This window comes from Ambystoma mexicanum, chromosome 7q (genome assembly GCF_040938575.1).
Source record: "Ambystoma mexicanum isolate Mex_15411 chromosome 7q, UKY_AmexF1_1, whole genome shotgun sequence".
NCBI lineage: Eukaryota > Metazoa > Chordata > Amphibia > Caudata > Ambystomatidae > Ambystoma > Ambystoma mexicanum.
In genome coordinates this window covers 39,905,921-39,923,757 of record NC_090941.1, presented here as the reverse complement: position 1 = coordinate 39,923,757, position 17,837 = coordinate 39,905,921, and the positions used below count along the sequence as shown (strand labels likewise).

Here is a 17,837-nt window from a genome sequence, read left to right as displayed (position 1 = left end):
GCCTAGAGACTTGGGTGCATAGTCGAAGGCCATGCACCCAAGACTCCAGGCCCTGGCGGCAACCACCGCAGCATATCACACCCATCAATCACACCCATAGAATCAAACATTGGTGTGATGTATGGGTATGATATGTTTTGGAGTTGTGGCCAGAGTGTACCCAAGACCGAAGTTATAAGTACTGAAGTTATAAGCTACTAAGGGTGTGATATGTTGTGGTGGTAGTGGCAGGGTGCATGGGTGAAGGCTGAAGGCTGTAGGCTGTATACTCAATACTGTATGTCCTGACCACAACCAATGCACCATATCACAGCCATAGATCACACCTATAGATTTGATTATCTTTCAAATGGTTTCAATTATACTTACTGCATGATTTGTTGACATTGGATACATTTTTTACATGAGTTTGGTACCTGGAGGAAGTATTCTTTTTCAAGTTCTGTGATAAAAGAAAAGGACATGTTAGTGTATGTATTCTATAAAGACCTATTACATTTCATAATAGATAGTTGAGCTTTTTTTTTTACCCTCATATTTGGTTTACAAACCAGTGTACTGTGCATTTTTCTCAGTTTCTGTGTTTGTTTTTTAAATCATTGGGTCTGTGGGGAAAAAAAATCCTTGTCGGATTAAAAAACACTTTTTTGTTATGCTCCAGTCTATTTGTTTGTTTCCTTTCAGTGTTTACTTCTTGTTTCTGGTTAATGTTCTATCACAAGGATTGTTGCAGATTTCTGAAGCAGTTACATACCTGTTGGCGTATTTTAACTGTCTATTTTTTGTTACAATTTATTGGTATTCGTTTATCTCTTTGGTTGTTATACAATATTGGGCTAGTTAGATACCTGTTGGTGTATTCTAACAGTTTATAGTTTTTTCATTGAATTTTTATTTAATGTTGAAGTACCGATTACTTATTAAATTTTGGTTTTAAGAAGATTAAAAAAGCGTTTGTAAGATTGGCTGGTAATCTCTACTTTAGAGTAACCATCCACATTTTTGTTGCAGATTTCTGAAGCAGTTAGATACCTGATGGTGTATTCTTACTGTAATTATTATTTGTTTTTAATTTAGTGGTATTGATTTATCTGTTTGGTTGTTATAGAATCTTCGTGTATTAGGATACCTGTTGGCGTATTCTAACAGTTTATAGTTTTCTAATTGAAGTTTTGTTAATGTTTAAGTACAGATAAGTTATTCAATTTTGGCTTTAGAAAGATTAAATAAGCGTTTGTAAGATTTGCTGGTAATCTCTGCTTTAGAGTAATGGTACTATCATTACATTCAAACCATCCACATTTCTTTTTTATATATGCAGTGTAGTGACCTGCATTGGTTGTGGCTCCTGCGTGGTAGATTATACCTATTGTTGTGAAGGTTTTTCTACCAAGTGATACTTGACCATGTGTGAATCCAGTCAGCTTGCAGTTGTTTTTGGTACCATCTGCACTGTAACGTAGAAGCATTAGTATTACGTATTTACTATGTGTTTGTATTAGTAAGGAGGTGCGATTGTCTGAATTGCAGTTAGTACATAATCTGCTGTGATTTGCATGTTGTACAAGTTGCTGAAATGGAATGGATTCACAATTTGGTATGGATACATACACGAAGCGCTCGTGAGGGATTTCTTCTTGTGTAACATTGTTGCAGAGAGTGCAGGTATGTTTCCACATGTATGAAATCTGGACGATTTCATTTATAGGTATGTTTTTGTTTTCCAATACTTGTAAGTACATTAGAAATTCTTGTGGATCTTCTTGTGAGTTTATAGTGAATTTTACTATTCCAGCACAGTAGACCAATTCTTGTCTTATTCCGTGAACACTATACGTGTTGTCAGGATTGTTTTTTGTATTTCTATGAAGGACTAACATTTGCAAACACAATTGGCCTGTACTGTTACTGTGTAAGTAAATGTTGTCAACAATTGGTGGCAACTGAAATAGAATATTCATTGCTACATTTGGGTAACAACTTACACCAGTTACATTTGAAAATTTGAACGGACCAGGTAGTTCTGTTTCCAAGTCATTTTTTCAGAGTGTATGTTGCCTCTCTGAAGAAGTACCTATGTTACTTTGACTAATAGGTTCTTCTTTACTTATGGTGAATGATGAAGTATTAGCTTCTTTTACTCTCTTTGGAGGATTTGCAGTCAGATTCTGTTGCATTTCTGTTTTAATTAGTTTTCTTTTACAACATTTTATTTTTTGTGGAACAGGATATGCTTTTAGATTGGGGTTGTATGTGAACATAGTCTATTGTATCCTAGAATGCAAGGAATATCAGCGTTGACTTTACTTGCATCAAAGTTGATTAGACACAGACCTTCAAGTGTACGTAAGCGTGATAGTGCTACGTAGCTCATGCCTTCTTTAAAGACTTTTTTAACAATATCTATCAAAGCTTTGTCTAGGGTAAGACCTTGGGATTTATGAATGGTGACTGCATATGCAAGAGTTAGAGAAAATTGTTCTCTGCATACAAACATGTCTTCGAAGAGAAGGAAACGAGCTGTTGAGCGCACTATCCTTTTTACTTCTGAAAGTTTGTCAAAGAGTATATTAACAAACTGAATGTTGTTGTCACGTGGGTATGTTTGAAAGCCAACAACTGTACCCAGTGCCCCATTAACTAATCCTTGCTCCACGTCCAGGTTATGTTTATGCATTACTCTACAGTTTAAGGATACATTTAATATTTTTTCCAAACCAACTGTGTTGGAGATTGAATTTTCTAAGGTATTTAATCTTGTTGTGGCTTGTTGACACATTGGTAGTGTAATACCATGTACGTCCAGTTTGTCTGTGGAGCAAATTTCAATTAGTGGTTGCATTTCTTTTTTTAACATTGTTTCATTGAATTTGGAACAGCTTGCAAGAGTTAGCCTTAAGGCCATAAAATTGACATTTTTTGCGCTAATTGTTCCATAACATCAGTAGCACATGACTTATTGCCATAAAGTGCATGGATGTGCCGGGATTTTAATATTGTTTGTGCTTCTTGAGATAGTACACCAACTCTGATACTTTTTAAAATGTTGGCGTAGGTGAGGTCTGTAGATTGGCACATGTTTTCTGTTAATTCTTTGTATTGGAAATGTTGCCAAAGGTAGACATTTCCTATGCTGCCAATAGTTTTACGGCAGAGTTTGTGTTCTAAGGTTTTAAAAATAGGTTCAACTTTCACTGGTATCAATTGAAGAAGATGTCCAAAAACATTAATGTGCTTTCCTCCAAAGAGTTCTTCGTAGTTTGTTTTAAGTACTTCTTGGAATCTGAGATGAATAAAAGCCAACATTAGGTTGGAGACCATGCTCACTTCATCTATTAGTAGCATTTTCATTTGTTTTAATAATCTGCGTAGTTTCATTGCAGCTTCTGTAGAAAGTTTGTAATAGTCTAATTTGTTTCGGTGTTCTATTGGAAGGACAAGTAATCAGTGTAAAGTGACACCACCTATGTTGTAGGCAGCTAAACCTGTGGGGGCAGTTACAAAAGCTGACAGTGTGTTGTTTGTCAATTGTTGAAGGAACTTGCTGATGTTTTGCCTGAACCAGCTTCACCACTGACGTATAGTAGTATAGGTTTGTAATTTTGGCAGGTACATTCTTTATTTTCATGTTGTACACCATGTGCAATTTCTTTTGTTACTTCTTCAAAAATGGTGCGCTGCTCTTTGTTTAGTTTTGATTGTAGTGCAGTTAGGTCTTCTGTATCTTCTTCATAGCGACACATGTTGTTTTCTACTTCTGTCATAGCTAATTCTGCCTCATTTGCTATTAGTGGCTGTCCCAGTGGTTCTTGGCTTCCTGTTACAGAAGGTTGACTACTGTCGGGAGTGTCCTTATCTAGTTGGGCCTGGAGTTCTTCTTCATGTTGCTGTTCATTTTGCAACATTGTTTTGTACTGCATAAAGTTTACATCGGTGATAGTACTTTCAATTACAATTTCAGAGGCCTTGAAGCTCTGTTTTTCCTGCTATTGTTAAGTATGCTGTAACATATTGGGCAACTGCAGTGGAATTGTCTACAATGTACTGCACATCTATGTTTGCATTCCATAAGTGGGCAATGATTGCATTGTAATCATTGATATATTTTGATTCTTCTGTTCTTTTTATGTAATACGTGTTCGTAGGTGATTTTCCTTTAACACTATGGGCCTCATTCCGAGGCTGGCGCTATCCATGGAGTAAATAGCACCATGGTAAGCAACTCCATGGAAATCCGGCATGGTGAATGGAGTAATTACCGGTCCATTCCAAGGTTGGAGGGACCGGTAATTCCCCATTCACCATACCGGTTCCCCATCCCCATTCCTGCCCCCATAGGGCTCAATGGGAATGGGGAAGGAGTAAATTACGGCACCGTAAATTACGGCACCGTAATTTACTCCAAGGTCCCTTTGCGGGTTGGATTTTTAACGCCTGCTAAAAGCAGGCGTTAAATGCCAACCCGCAAAAGGGAACTCGGAATATGGTGGTAAGTGTTAACGGTCACCGTTGCCATTAACGGTGACCGTTAACCCTTACCGCCAGCCTCGGAATGAGGCCCTATGTCTAACTGAAGACATGAAGTTGTTTACTTCACCTGTTTCTGTAACTGGTCTAGGGAAACCAAACCGGCATTTGGTGTAGTATCCCCCTTTCTTTCTGTATTTGCAACGACAATATTGGCCACATTTGTGTCTTTGAAATTGTACAATTTGTACATGAAGGTCACTATTTGTCGTTTGTGAAGGGATTTCACAAGTGACATATTTTTGGATGAACTGCAAAACAGTGGCATCACTGTCCTGACCACATTTAGGAGCATCTTTAATCCATAAATGCATGTGGATATGTGGTGCTCCTCTGACTTGGTATTCTTTTCCCCAAAAGAAGTATTCCACTTCTCCGAGGGGAGGAACAGTTTTTTATTACAAATAAAGTGTAGCATATTTACACTTGATTTGTTTGTTTGATATGCATAGGAAATCATGTAAATCTTCCCATGCATATTGTGCACAACTTAATGTAACAAACCAAGTGGATGGTCCAAGGTTTCTGATCATACAACGTACATCTCTGTGACGTCGGAACCAGTATTCTTTTGTACCACGCATGTTTGCAAATAGATTTGTAATACTTGATTGTAAAACCTCATCTTTTTCTTGCACTTTTTATATTAATTGCATAGCTGACATATTTTGAAGCTGTGTTCCTGATTTCAATATGTGTGCAACTCCGTAACATAGAGTTGCCAGTTCACTTTCAAAGAGTAGGTGGAATATGTATTCCACATTTTATCTAAATCTGGCATCTTCAGAATACATTCATAATGAACGGTATTCTGATGCTGTTATTTGAGTGGGTCTGTCATCGTATCTTCCTCCTTTGCCAGTAGAAAATAGTAGAGGAAAAGCATGTGCTTCTATGCTTTTTTTCCATATGCTCATTGGTGATCATTTGGTTTGTCGCATGTGGTACATTTCTAGGGCATCATCGATGCTGTCTTTAGAGTGCAATGGATGAATTGTACAATGGTCTAAAATATTGGATACTGCAGCTGGATCCAGAAGTTCAAATTGACCAGTTTCTCGTGACTCTTGAATTATTTCAGTTGTTCCCCTTAAGTTTTCTTCAATATTTATTTCTTTGTAGTACTCATTATTATCTTTTAGATATTGCAAGGTTTGTCTAACTTTATGTAAGTCGACAAGTTGTTGCCAATTTGTTTTGTCTTTTGTTGGTACACCATTTACTAAGATAATTAAAGATTGTTCTATTGGACGTTGCACTCCTAGAGTGTGTACATTTTCTGCCAGATTTAATGGTAAATAAACTACTGTGCCACGAATACCTTTCACCAATTCAGAGGGAGGTAATTTTGCTGTTTTTGGTTGAAGACATATTCTAGCTTGAAATGGGTGCACTGTTTGAATTATGATGCTCTCATATAAATTGAGTTGTTGCAGGAGTTTTGGTAGTCGAAATAATTCCAAAGTATTTGTGATAGCACATGAAGGAGTTTGGTTGTTGTCAAGTTTTGTAGTGCAGTAACTGCAAAGTATTAAAGGGTCAGTTATTTCATATTTGTTTTCTGCTATAAGGTAGAGAGCTAATTCAAACCATTTAGAATCTTCATTGTCGTCTATTTTGTATGTTATGTCTATAGTTTTTGTATTAGTTTTATAAAAAAGTTCTGAGGCAACACACACACACACATGGTTTGGTATTTCAGTGGATGTACTTTTAAATTTTAGTATTTCATTTGTACAATTGTTGCTAGTTTGTTGTAAAGGTATTGCATTTTGTAAGTGGCTTTCACTGCCAAATATTTTTTCTGGATATGGTCAATTTCTTCAATTTCTTCAAGTAGTTCTTTGGCTGTACCATGTAGAAGATTTTTATTTAAATTGGTCAGTGCTAATGCTGGACTTTTTGCATAGTACCATTTATAGTCTAGATTTCTAATAGTTGGATGATATGTTAATATCATTTTGATATGATGGAAAGTGCTTTTGCAAATTGGTCCTGAAATGCAGGCTAATGAATGTCCTTGTAGCCCTGTGTATTTACGCACTGGACAGGTATCCATATTTTACAGCAGTTTCTTTTTGATTTTGTCTTTGCCTTTCACATATTGATTGAGGAATTGGTGTAAAGATTTGAAAGATTTTTTGCGAATGTTACATATTGACGTGCATGACCATTTGTATACTGGATGTTTTTGTCCAGTCGCCTGGAGAGGTAATTCTGAGTTTTCAGGGGATATTTTGTAAGCAGTATTTCTTCTTACATTATTGTATTATTATTGTTTTCATAACCTCATCCACTGCTATGTATTGAAATCGTATTTGTTTGCTTTTGTTTGTATGCTTCTTCATTAAAATATGGTTCTGTGTTTGTGGTGTGACTCCATTACCCTCCATAGATATTTAAGAAGTTATTTTTGTTGACATTCCGTTTATTGAGAAGTCATTTTTGTAATTTACTAATTAGTTTTGTTAGTGGTTTCATTCTTTTTAACACTAAAATAAATAATTTTCTTTTGAGTAGGATTGCACTGTCTATCAAAGCTTCTAATATTAATTTTCTACGGAAGGTTTTAAGGTTTGTGTATGATTTCTCTCCTGTTTTTATAAGATTTTGAAGGACTCTGTGGCGGAACATTTTTGCTAAAATATTTCTTTTGGTATGTTTACTTGCCATTATATTAAGATTTATATTAGCAGTTTTAGCAGTAGTGGTAGCTGAATTCTTGATAATCGTTTTCTGTTTTGTTTTACATTTCAATAGAGGAGGCAAACATTCTGTACTTGAAGCATGTTTTGTTTTGCTAAATGACTGTATTAGCTGTTTTGTTTGAACGTTTTGTACAAATTCTGCTAGAGATCGATGCTTATTTTGGATACTTCATTTTTCATTTGCTCTTCTTCTACGTTGTTTTCTACCGACTTTTTGGTAGGCATTCTTTGGGGTCTGTTGAAAAAAATAAAGAAGGTATGGGTTGGGTTATTCTCTGATGCATGTGTGCTGTGTGTATAAGTGTTTAAGTATGATGGTAGAGATGTATGAGATGGTGTGTGAAGGCTATTCTTCTATTTGTGTGTTACTATACTGTGTTCAGATGACAGTAGAAAGTAAGGTAGTGGTGAGGATAAGCACAAATACTATAATATAATGGTATAGAATTAAACAGTTTTTTTTCTGCAATAATAAAATTCTAGAGGCTGAGTTATGTCATTTGTGCGCCGTAAAAATGGGGATTTGTGCAGCATTCTGCCTGCAAATCCCTGCTTAACAAATGGGGATTTGTGGGCAGAATGATGCACTAATCTTTTTTATTGGTGCACAACTACTATGAATCAACCGCACAGTGTGTTTGAGTAACAGTAAGAATATTATGGTAGTGTTGCACTTAGTTTTTTGTGTGGAAAGATTAGGTTTCTTCTGAGTTGTTGTTTGTACTTCGGATTCTGCTGCTTTTCAGGAGAGTGCTCTTCACTGTAATTTTAAAGGAAGGAAGTTAGTAATTTTGTGTGTATATAGTATGTAGTTTCCTTTGACTATGTGCAGCCTTCATACTTTATTTACATTTTGTTAGTTCAACATGTTATGCAAATAAGTAGAATAGAAAGTGTATGAAACACGCTTGGTTTCTTAAGGCTGTGTTATTGGATGTTAGGAGACAGAAGAAATAATCATATACTTATTTTGCAATTTTTATAAGGTATATGGCACATAATCTATAGAAAAGCATGGAATGTATGTATTTGTGAAGGTGTGGGTAATAAATCAAATGGATGTGATGTACAGGTAGTGGTGTTATTGCAGTTGAGAGTTTTTCAATGTTAGTGTTTATCTGTGTGAGTGTTTGAAGGTACCTGACCTTATCCTGGCTATGTGTAATTTTTTAGATAGCTGTGTGTGTAAAAATTTGTTTAGATAGCAGACAGGTTTGGAAGTGACAGTTGATTATAGCAAATGGGAAAAATGACAGTAAATTCATTTTATAAGTTATACAGATTAAGGGACAGTTACCTGTAGTTTGTATTCATGCTTGTGGATATACATACAGCTGCAAGTAGAAATCTTGGAGACTTGTACAGTAGTTTTTGTAGTAGGTGCTTTCCAATGATATGAGACTTGTACTCAGAGTAATCTACAGTACATTTGAAGTGCTGAACTCTGATGATGCAGTTAGATGTAGAGCTCTTGAATGTGACTGGTGGATGGTTGTGTGACTGTTTAGCTGTATCCAATGAGGGAATGGCAGAGACAGTGAAGTGGAAATGGTAGAAGGGCTGTCTAGGTTCGATATGTCCGCGGACATAACGGAAGTCCACGGAAACTGCAAATTACATACAGGGATTTTGGGGTGGAGAGGCATGCAAATGAGAATGAGCAGAGGAATTGACGGTTAGTAAAGTTTGGTAGGTGTGTTGTGTAAGAAGACAGTTTGTCAGAAGGTCTTTTTCCTGAGAGAAGAACAGTTTGCTATGGCTGTGTGTTTCAGAAAACAGATTGTCTGGATTTGGGGAGACTCATGGATACATTGGTTGGAGGTGCATGCACAACTCTGTGGAGTAGCTGCAGATCTTGGATTCCCTCATATGGAAGTGCACTGGCATGGAGTACTTGGAATGAAGTGGCTAAACTTACTACCTCTTTGTGCTAGTTTGCAGACAGAGCATCATCCAGACATAATTTTAAATCATTGTGGAGGGAACAGTTTGGGACATGTGTCAGGAATTTCTTTGCAATTTGCGATGAAAGAAGGACTTGGGAAGGTCATCGATATGTGCCCAAATTCCCCAAGTAATTTTTTCTCATATTGCGCAAAGACAAATGTGGCTGCGTTCTTCTTCATTTGGTCCACAAATGGTGAAAGCAATGCGTAATGTCAATAAGGCTGTGTGTGCCTTTCTAAGAGATGTTGGCATGTCCTCTTTTCACAATTAAAATATGTTTCATAGCACAAACATTTTTGGTAGAGATGGAGTCCATCTTACTTATGCTGGTAATCAGATTTTTCTGAGAAATGTGCAAGATGCATTGCGTCCTTTTGTGAAATTAAAGCCAGCTTTTTTGCAGTAGGTGTTGATTTTTTTAAGTTTTTCAAATACAGAAAAATACCACAAAAGTCTCTTTTCAGAGCCACCACTTCCTCCCAGATAAAAGTGCAATAATTTTGATAGGGCAACACCCCAAAATATTTGATGTTCACGAACTGTCCGCAGACTTCTAAAAAAAAAAATCAGTAGCCTGCTCAATTTATTTCCCACTTCTATTTTTTGACTGTGAAAGGCGGCTCTGAAAAGAGGCTTTTTTTATTTTTGTTGTTTTGTATTTTTTGTTTTTTTACACACGACACACTAGGAGAGGAGGGGAAAGGAGGGTAAGGGGGGACACCAACCACAGGGATAAGAAAGGGCGGGTGGAGAGAGGAAGATGTAGGGTGGGCCTTACTTAGGTAGTGAGCAGGTATTCTCGTGCTCTGAGACCAGAGTCTCAAAAGCACTTCGAAGTCTCTCCCCCCTGCAGAGTACTGCATTGCAGTACATACACAAAAATGTGACCCTCGAAAGGTAAGGGTCATCAGCATTGTGAATGGCCTGTGAGGCAGCTGGAGGGATGGGCTCTCCCACAGGAGTGTCTCTTGTGGTGAGAGGAGCGGAAACAGAGGATTAAGTAGAGGAACTCAACCTACTACGCTCGTTGCAAGGAACAACCTTACGAACAGCCCTACCGTGGAACGACTTTATGTGACGCTTCATAGTAGTCATACCAAAGCTGTACAAACCAGGCCTCCCGCGACTCAGTACCATTTTGCACTCATTGCAGGTGACTTTGTTCGCACGTGCCTTGGATACGTTACCATGAATGGTAAATAACTGCCACACCCAAGATTCACGGCGAGTGCTGGTAGTAGGAACCTCCACTACCTCAGCCTTATCATCCTCTTCATCCTCCTCTGCATCCTCACACCTGTTACCCTCTTCAGGCCCTTGGGGAGGTGGTGGTGGTGGAGGGGGTGGGGGTGTTGCTGAAGCAGATGTAGCACCAGGTGGCAGTAGAGGAGCCATGGATGCCATCAGGATTCAGAAGAAAATCTTCAAAAATTGGCAGCAAAATGCACTGTGTTCTGTAAGGTAGCCAGAAACACAATGAGGATGAGCTCTGGGGTGTGGCCTTTTATAGGGGTGATGGTGTACAGTCCGCAGACACCCGCCCTGTCCGCAGACAGGACAAACATCCAAAAAGTGCTAAAAAAAGTTTTAAAAAATATGTAGAAAGTCAGGGTTATTGTCCGGGAAATGTGCTATGGTGCATTTTTAATACTGTGGATTGCCCGAAAAGATACTTTTAAAATGTTCGGGGACACGGACAGTGTCCACAATTCAGGACACACGCTCAGCGTGGGTGCGATCACATGATGGGGCCGCAAACATTCCGCGAACGGAAGAGGTGTTTGCAGGACATGAAATGAAGGGGAACGGTTGTGCGCATGCGCGCAGTTGTTCTACGGACAGTGTTTGGGTCCTGAAATTATTCAAACGTGCGACACAGGCGACGCGAACACTAACAGACAGACGCAATTTTCTGATAACTTACGGGTGTGGTGCGCATGTGCGTAGATGTTCTTTAGGTACGTACGGACAGGTATAGTGTCCTTAGAACACATACATTTTGTTTAATTGGACATCCCGGACACCGAGTGTGTTCTTAGAACAGTTCCAACTTGCCTGCGAACAGTACGCACAGGTGTAGTGTCCTTAGGACACCTCCATTTTGATTAATTAGGGACATCCCGGACACCGAGTGTGTTCTTAGAACAGTTTCAATTTGCCAGCGTACAGTACAGGCAGGTATATTGTCCTGAGAACCCCTCCATTTTGGTTAACTGCGAACAGCCCTGACACCGAGTGTGTTCTAAGAATGGTTCTATGTTACTTGCAAACAGTACGGACAGGTATAGTGTCCTTAGGACATCTCCATTTTGGTTTTACGGAGATCCCGGACACCAATTGTGTTCTTAGAACAGTTTTAACTTGTCTGCGAACAGTACGGACAGGTATAGTGTCCTTAGGACACCTCCATTTTGGGTTTTACGGACATTCCGGACACAGGGCCTCATTACAACCCTGGCGTTAAGGCGTTAACGGCGCCGTGAAAGGCTGCGGCGCCGTTAAACTCTTAACGCCAGATTCACACTATAACGCCTGCTTTTTGCAGGCGTTAAAGTCCAAGGCGCTAAGCGACCTTGGTGCTAATTACGGCACCGTAATTTACGGTGCCGTAATTAGCGCCTTCCCCATCCCCATTGAGCCCTATGGGGCAAAAATGGGAATGGGGAAGGGGCAATGGTGAATGGGGATTTACCGCCCCACCAACCTTGGAATGGGGTGGTAAATCCGCCACCCACCATGGCGGAATCCGGCATGGACCATGGTGCTAATAGCACCATGGTCCTACGCCAGGGTTGTAATGAGGCCCACAGAGTGTGTTCTTAGAACAGTTTCAACTTGCCAGCGAACAGTACTGACAGGTATAGTTTCCTTACGACACCTCCATTTTGATTATTTACGGACATCCCGGATACGGCGTGTGTTCTTAGAACAGTTTCAACTTGCCAGCGAACAGTACGGACAAGTACAGTGTCCTCAGGCCACCTCCATTTTGGTTAATAGTGGATATCCCGGACACCGAAAGTGTTCTAAGAACAGTTTTGACTTGCTTGCAAACATTAGGGACAGGTATAGTGTCCTTAGGACACCTCCATTTTGGTTAATTGCGGACATCCCGGACACCTTGTGTGTTCTTAGAACAGTTTCGACTTGCTTGCGAACATTACAGACAGGTATAGTGTCCTTAGGATCCCCCCATTTTTGTTTGATTACGGAATTCTGGACACCCGCACAGTCCGCGGATGCCTCAACCGCTTTAAAAAAAAAAAAAAAAAAGAATTAGGACACATATAATAATTTTACTTTATTATATATAGATGCAAAATTTATGAAATAGAAGAGGAAGCAGAAACTGGACATTCCGGACACCCGCGCTGTCCGCGGATGCCTCAACTGCTTTAAAAAAAAAAAATGAATTTGGACACATTTAATAATTTTACTTTATTATACATAGATGTAAAATTTATGAAACAGAAGAAGAAGCAGAAACTGAGACAAACACAGGAGAATTGGGGGTTTCAAGAAGATTCACAGGAGGTGAAGAAGGGATGGAAGTCTCATCAAAACGTTTTTGTTCATGGAGAGGGTTTGGGGATAATTGACTGGGATATGGTGAGGGGGGACAGGTACATGTGGGACAATGGTATCTAGTTTTTTCTTTCAAGTGATCCTCCACAATGTTTTTCAAATTGTTGAAATTTGCCATGAGCATGTACATTTTTTCTTCCATGCGCTGGAGAGTCTTATCCAATATTTCTTTTGGTGTACTATTTTCAATGTTTGTATGGTCTGTACAAAAAAAAAGATTTATATGTTAAGTGTATATAGAGTAATACTTACTAATTGGTTTATATAGAGAAGTGTCTACCATTAGGTTCACTATCTTCAGACATTTCCTCACGTGGGAAATTCTCCTCAAGCCACTCCAAAGTACTGGACATTTCTGTGAGAAAAGAAAATTATATCACTTTTTTTGTATCTAATACAGAAATTTTACAAATATATAATAAAAATGAAGTACACTTACTAGCTTCTGGTAAGTCGTGTTCTTACTGGTTTGTAGCTCTGCTGTTGCTCCTAGTTGTGCTGTTTCTGTGAGGTAATTATGTTGGAAGCATATCTTTCTTCTTTTGGTATATTCCATTTTAGTACATATTATATTTAAATGAATGGTTGATGTGTTACATATATGGGTTACACTTCTTATTTATTACTACATATAATGTGTATGTGTGCTGGTTTGTGCATTTGTGCAGTTTTCATATGGTATGATATAACAATTTAAGATACCCCCTGACTTTTTGGGTGGTGTTGCTGTTGTCCACGTCTGTTCACGGACATACGAAGAGTCTGCGGACATCTAATTCAGTAGCAGGGGTTCAGTATGTTCTATGTTACATGCATATAAAGTCAGGGATATTATTGTTAAGCTGTGCTACTAAAAACCTATGAAATTCAGTAAAAAAACTTTGTTAAAGGGACGTTATAGTTAAGTTGTGCTACTAAAAACCTATGAAATTCAGTAAAAAAACCTTTGTTAAAGGGACATTATGGTTAAGTTGCGCAACTAAAAACCTATGAAATTCAGTAAAAAAACTCTGCTAAAGGGACGTTATGGTTCCAAGTAAAACCGAAAAACCCCTGAAATTCGCCAGTTATGGTAAGCTAAGCAACCATAACTCGCGCCACCACTGTGCACTGCTAAGACTAACACCCAGGACATCAAAGATGACATCACAAATAAGACATTGCGTATTATCTGCGTAGTTGGCATACACTACACCTTCTGTATGTAGTTGTTCAAATAGAGGTAACATGAACATATTGAATAGTGTTGGCGACCCACATGAGCCCTGAGGGACCCTGCCTGTCACTGAAAACTCCTCAGCCGTGGCCTCTTTAATGAAGACCTTGGCCTTGCAGTCAGAGAGGAAATATATTAGCCACTCTTTTGCATATGATGAGAAAGAGGCCGTATTCTGTAGTCTGTCCACCAGTATGGAATAGTCCACCAAACTGAACGCTGTAGACAGAACCATCAGCATAAGCAGTGCTGTATTGCCTTTCTCCAAAGAGTTGAAGATGTTAGTTTTCATTTCTAATAGGGTAGACTCAGTACTGTGTGCATGTCTGAAACCAGATTTTTTCTGTCCCAGGATTGTGTGATTGGTAAGGAACTCCTAGATTTATAGGTGGGTTACCTTTTTGAGAATATTCAATAGATCAGGAACATTTGTAATGGGCCGGTAGTTACCCCTCACATTAGGGTCACAGGAAGGCTTTTTAATCAGGGGCGAAATCCATGCCTGTTTGATATGTGAGGGTACGCAGTTTTCCCTAAAGCAGGCATTTACTCATTTTGTGATCAATGGAATTAATTGGGGAGCACATGACTTCACCGTAAGCGCGAGGCAGATGTCCCCTTTGCAATTTGTGGGCTTAGGTTTCCTAATGCCTCTGTCCTTTCTTGCTCACTAACTGTTTTAAACTCTAATTTGGGAAGAATCACCTTTGTCCCCATGGGAGCCGGATTCCCTTTAGGGTTGTCTCCTGCAACATACCTGACTGCAATGCCTGTCTTAATATTGTTTAACTTATCTTTAAAGGCATTTTAGATGGCCTTACACCAGTTAGAAACTTTAATCACCTGTGACGGACAGGGGCATGGTTCCTCAAGCTCTTTCACAATTCTAAAGAGGTCCTTAGAATTGTAGACTGCTCCGGAGATTCTGTGATCATAATGTGATTTTTTTTGCATCACAGATGGCTAGTTTATATGCTCTAGCAGCAATGGAATAGATAGTATTGTCCTCAGGGGAGTTGGTTTTCGTCCACTGTTTCAATGCTTTGGTCTTTGCTTTTTTAATGTTACGAATGTCGGCTAAGTACCAGATTTTATTGGGCTGTATTTTCAGCAAGCAAGACTTTACTGGAGCCAAGCTGTGGACAGCATTCTCAAGCATGTTTTGATAGGCATCTGCTAACCCTTCGTACAAATTCTTATTGAGTAGATTGTCGGTGGTAGGTGAAATATAAGGGGCCATAGCTGATGGTGTGAGCTTATGAAGATTCCTATACGAGACCCAGCATTTTGCGGATCGGTTTTTAATTGGGGCTGGTATGGACATGCCCAATCTAAAGTCTTACCTTTGTTATGGGTAGGTGAGCTGATATGCTGATTAAAGCCTGAGTCCAGCAGGGTGGTCCTAACCATAGTTGCCAGTGAATCAGAGCTGTCAGTGAAACCGAGATTAAAATCACCTAAAATGATAAGGGTTTGATGTTAGATGATCTCAGGTCACTCAGGTGCAATAAGAAGTCTGGCATATTGTGTGGTGGTCTGTCGATAAGAAAGATGTTAATACTAGTGATAGAGTCGAAAGCCAGCTTGGCCCATATTACTTCACATGCAGATAGAATTATATTCTCGACCTTACGGATCTGTAGAGGCATGTCGTAGATCAATGCCACTGCCTGACCTTTAGCATTCAGGCGATCTGCTCTCAGGATATTAAATCCTGTTGGGACTGCAAGTGAGAGAGCTGCTCTGGAGCAGCATGCAGCCGGGACTCTGTAATTGCACATATGTCATGCTTATGAGTAATGATACACTCTGCCACCTGAGTGGAGTGTCGAATTAAGGACCTGGTATTTAACAACATGCATTTGAGCTGTTTGTTACTGCCTTTTATGGTGGTTTCGGTTATATTAGAGGAAAGTGCCCTGAACATATCACCTAACTGAGTTACAATATCACGATCCTGAAGGAAGGGTAGTGTGTTGTAATTTGTGGTAAGGTGGGTTGGTGGGCTAGAAGCCTCATCTAAGCTTGTTGCTATATTACAAATTATTGTAAATAGATCCCTGTTGTCGCAGCAGTATGAAATTGACTGTGTGAATAGAGTATTAGGGCCTCATCAGGGGTTGGGTTGCAGCCCTTAAATGCAATGGCACCGCTATTAAAGCTGCATTTAAGGGCTGGTCCAATCACGAGTTGGGCAGAAGGTTTGGAGTCTAATGTCCACATTCCACCCGTTTTTGATGCTACTAGTGGAGCACTAATTGCACAGGGGCTAATAGCACCGAAAAACCCCATTGGGTCCAATAGACCCAACGGGAATGGGAACTTACTGCTGCACCGCTACCCGTCATCCGGCACTACCGAGTATCGGTGATGCTATTTGCATTGGCGGTATCCTGGTGATGTTACCGCCGGGATACCGCTAAGGCCCTGATGAGGCCCCTTTAGGACAGTTGAGGTTCTGGGGATAAGAGATAAGTCAGTATTAACATTTGGTTTGAACACATGTGTTTTGTCCTTGATGTCCAGGTGTTGTTTGTAGTCAAATAAAGACAGAGGTCAAGCACTAAAAAAAAAGTGGGGGGACTCATTAACATACTAATTGAATGTGGTGTCACCAGAAATTAGAATATCAAGAAAAAAGTGGGTGCACTCCGTCCACCCACGTGTACCCTCGACTTGAGCCCTGCATAAAGAGTAGGGAGAGCCTCTGGGCTCGGGCTCTGCAGTAACTGATGTGGAGGGTGGGGAGGATGCATTGTGCACAGCGCATGCTTTAACTAGAGGTTCCAGGCGCACCTGCACGCATGATGTATCTTTGCCAAAAGGCAACACAAAATACACATTACCATATGCATTAAAGGCACTCTTCTTGCATCTCTTGTCCTCTTATTTCAGTTGCTCTCTGCCGTCAACAATCGAATGTGTGCAATACAAATGCATGCCTATTCATTCTAATTAAAATCTCAGTGTTTTCACATATTGAAATTAATTCCTTACTTACATTTGTTTTTTTCTTCTGTTTGCATGACTTGTTTTCGCAGCGCATTCAAGGCCTGCCATCCAAAGATCAAGAGCTTTTACTTCGCTGCTGACAATCTGGATGACATGAACAGGTGAGTAATGATGATAGCAACAGCGAAACAGCAATTCCCCCATCAGCCTTATGGAGGCGAGAGAATATACCCACTGCTGACAAACTGTAAACGCAGGAGGAAGCCTGTGCTGCACAGCAGGGTTCTTAACACTAAAGTGAGCAAACGCATTCCCAACATAGACGTGATTTCGGCATCGGCCCACCTGCTTCATAAGTCCAGATTTTGGCTCAGCACTAACGGGGAGAGGGTGGCACTTTCGAATATGATTGGCCTTGTTTTCCTCGAAAAATGTGCATGTGATTATTTTGTTTTATTGTCGGCGATAAGGAAAGCCTAGTTTCGCGAGGCACTCTGAATTAGTAGGGTGTATAGGCATGAGATGGTTAGATGAGGGACCACCCCTTACAACATACATGTTATTACTGGCACACTATGAAGGGCAGCGGGGACTGGTTAACATTTACAATTAGTGGGGAACATGTAACAGAGCAAAAAGGTGGGGTTGTGGTGCAAAGGGAGAGGCAATCTTCGATTTGCACCTGCTACTTAGGCCCAATTATTAAGAAACAACTTAAGTGAAAATAGCTCAAAGGATACCATTCTTGTACTTTTGTGATTTTAGGAATTACTAAGGTTAACATATTTATTAAGTTAACTGGCACATTGGCTGTGGAGCTGTTCAAATAGTGTGCTGCTCACCCAATTGCAAACATTAGTATTAGGGTTGCACACCCATTATGATTGGGCCTCATCACGTGT

General features: G+C 39.6%; 1 protein-coding gene across 1 annotated transcript in view; it reads left to right on the top strand.

The window, feature by feature from the left end:
• The window catches only part of CNKSR2 (connector enhancer of kinase suppressor of Ras 2), a 2,376,238-nt gene that overhangs the window by 1,996,990 nt on the left and 361,411 nt on the right, over positions 1 to 17,837 (top strand). Inside the window, exon 17 of the mRNA XM_069639527.1 lies at positions 17,025 to 17,096. Coding sequence (XP_069495628.1) covers positions 17,025 to 17,096 — 72 coding nt within the window. The remainder of the gene's footprint in view (positions 1 to 17,024; positions 17,097 to 17,837) is intronic.